Source organism: Alligator sinensis, unplaced genomic scaffold, assembly GCF_000455745.1.
Source record: "Alligator sinensis unplaced genomic scaffold, ASM45574v1 scaffold1170_1, whole genome shotgun sequence".
In the NCBI taxonomy this organism is placed as follows: domain Eukaryota; kingdom Metazoa; phylum Chordata; order Crocodylia; family Alligatoridae; genus Alligator; species Alligator sinensis.
In genome coordinates this window covers 483,396-485,135 of record NW_005842859.1, presented here as the reverse complement: position 1 = coordinate 485,135, position 1,740 = coordinate 483,396, and the positions used below count along the sequence as shown (strand labels likewise).

Genomic DNA, 1,740 nt, shown 5'->3' with positions numbered 1-1,740 from the left:
AGGGACGGGGAGGAGGGGCCTGGGCAGTGCCAGCACCAGCAGGTTGCCATGGTGATGGTGTAAGTACCTACATCAAAGCCAAGGGCTGCAAAGCATCCTGGGAAAGTGGCAGAGCAGAGGCCTGACAGCGCTGCTGCCAGGAATGGGGGGGAGGGGGGCTTTGGGCACCGGGACCGACTGCCCCTGCCCCAGCGCAGGGGAGACCAGGGCTGGGCGTGAGGGCCCCGGCGGGGCTGCGGCTCGGGAGCGAAGGGCCCAAGCATGGATCTTGCTTGCAGCCAGGCCCAGCTGCAAAGTCGTGTCCAGAAGCGGCTTGGAGCCTGCCCGTGGGCAGCCCTGTCCCCCTGCTCGGCTGCGGCCCCATGCTGCCCTGTCCCCCCAGATTACGAGAAGATGTTTGGCACCAAATGCCGTGGCTGCGACTTCAAGATCGATGCCGGTGACCGGTTCCTGGAGGCGCTGGGCTTCAGCTGGCACGACACCTGCTTCGTCTGTGCGGTGAGCGTCCCCACTCCTCCCGGCCTCGTCCGTGGTGGTGCAGGTGCCTGGGGGCTCCAGGCAGCAGCTTTGCCCAGTGGTGCCCAGCCCTGGGTGGCAGTGGGGCAGGGTGGGGGGAGCAGGGCTGGCCTGGCCTGGAGCCAGCATTACCCTGGGGGTGGCGGTGGGCACAGGCACCCACCTCCTGACCGTGCTCTCCTACCTGCACAGATCTGCCAGACCAACCTGGAGGGGAAGACCTTCTACTCCAAGAAGGACAAGCCCCTGTGCAAGAGCCATGCCTTCTCCCATGTGTGAGGGGAACCGTTTCCCCCAGCCCGGCCCGCCCTGCATGCTTCTCTCTGCCCCACCGCAGCCCTCGGGAACCCTGCCTGGAGCGTGGCAGGGGCCCGGCTGGACACGCCTCTCCTCACCCTGTGCCGGCCCTGGCCTGGGGCTAACGGGTGCTGCTGCCAAGCACCCACCCTCCTCCCTCCCCGCACCTGCTGCAGGCCCTGCATTGGGCTGGGCTGCTCCACAAAGCCAGTGCATGGGCATGTGCCCTGAGCCAGCAGCTGGCCCTTGTGCCCCCCTGCCCTACACAGGGCCGTCTCTGCTGGGGTCCACGAGCCAGAGCGCAGAGCCCCGCCCCGGCCCTGCTGCCCCATGGGTGAGGGCGGGAGGAGACCCTGCAGTGACCACGCTTGTGCCACCTACTTCCCTGCCCAAGAGCCACTGCTGTCCCCCCACCCACACGCACCCCTTCCCCCCGTGCCCAGCCGGGCTGTGACGCCGCGCGGAGCTTTTAGTGTCTCAATAAACACTTCTGTGCAAGTGCCGGTGTCTCCGGGGACTCTTCTTCATGCTGAGCCCAGTGCTGGCTTGTGCAGGGCAGCTGCGCCTAGCTCCATGGTGCCCGTGTGTTGGCAGCACCCATCACTTCCCTGGGGACATTATCACCCCTCTCCATGGCCCTGCCGTGGATGCACCAACACGGGCAGCCGGGCCTGGGAGAAGCCACCGGGAGGGACTAAAAAGGGGCTTGAGCTGCAGCTGGAGAGTGCAGCAGTGTGGAGGGGCAGGAGAGACGGGGCTAGAGGTGCCGTGAGCCACTGGCTGGACAGACCAGCACCGACCGCCCCCCAGGGCCGCAGGCGCTGAGCTGCAGTGAGAGGAGCCCCTTGTCCCTTGAACACAGCCTGGACATCTTGGGCGGGAGCAGACGGGGTGGGGGGAGCCATGGAGCCGGTCCATGTAGACCCC

General features: G+C 67.3%; 1 protein-coding gene across 1 annotated transcript in view; it reads left to right on the top strand.

The window, feature by feature from the left end:
• Window positions 1–1,311, top strand: part of LOC112547987 (PDZ and LIM domain protein 7) — a 1,614-nt gene extending 303 nt beyond the window's left edge. Inside the window, exons 2-3 of the mRNA XM_025191776.1 lie at window positions 383–498; window positions 709–1,311. Coding sequence (XP_025047561.1) covers window positions 383–498; window positions 709–795 — 203 coding nt within the window. The 3' untranslated portion in view covers window positions 796–1,311. The remainder of the gene's footprint in view (window positions 1–382; window positions 499–708) is intronic.
• Window positions 1,312–1,740: the final 429 nt, after the last annotated feature.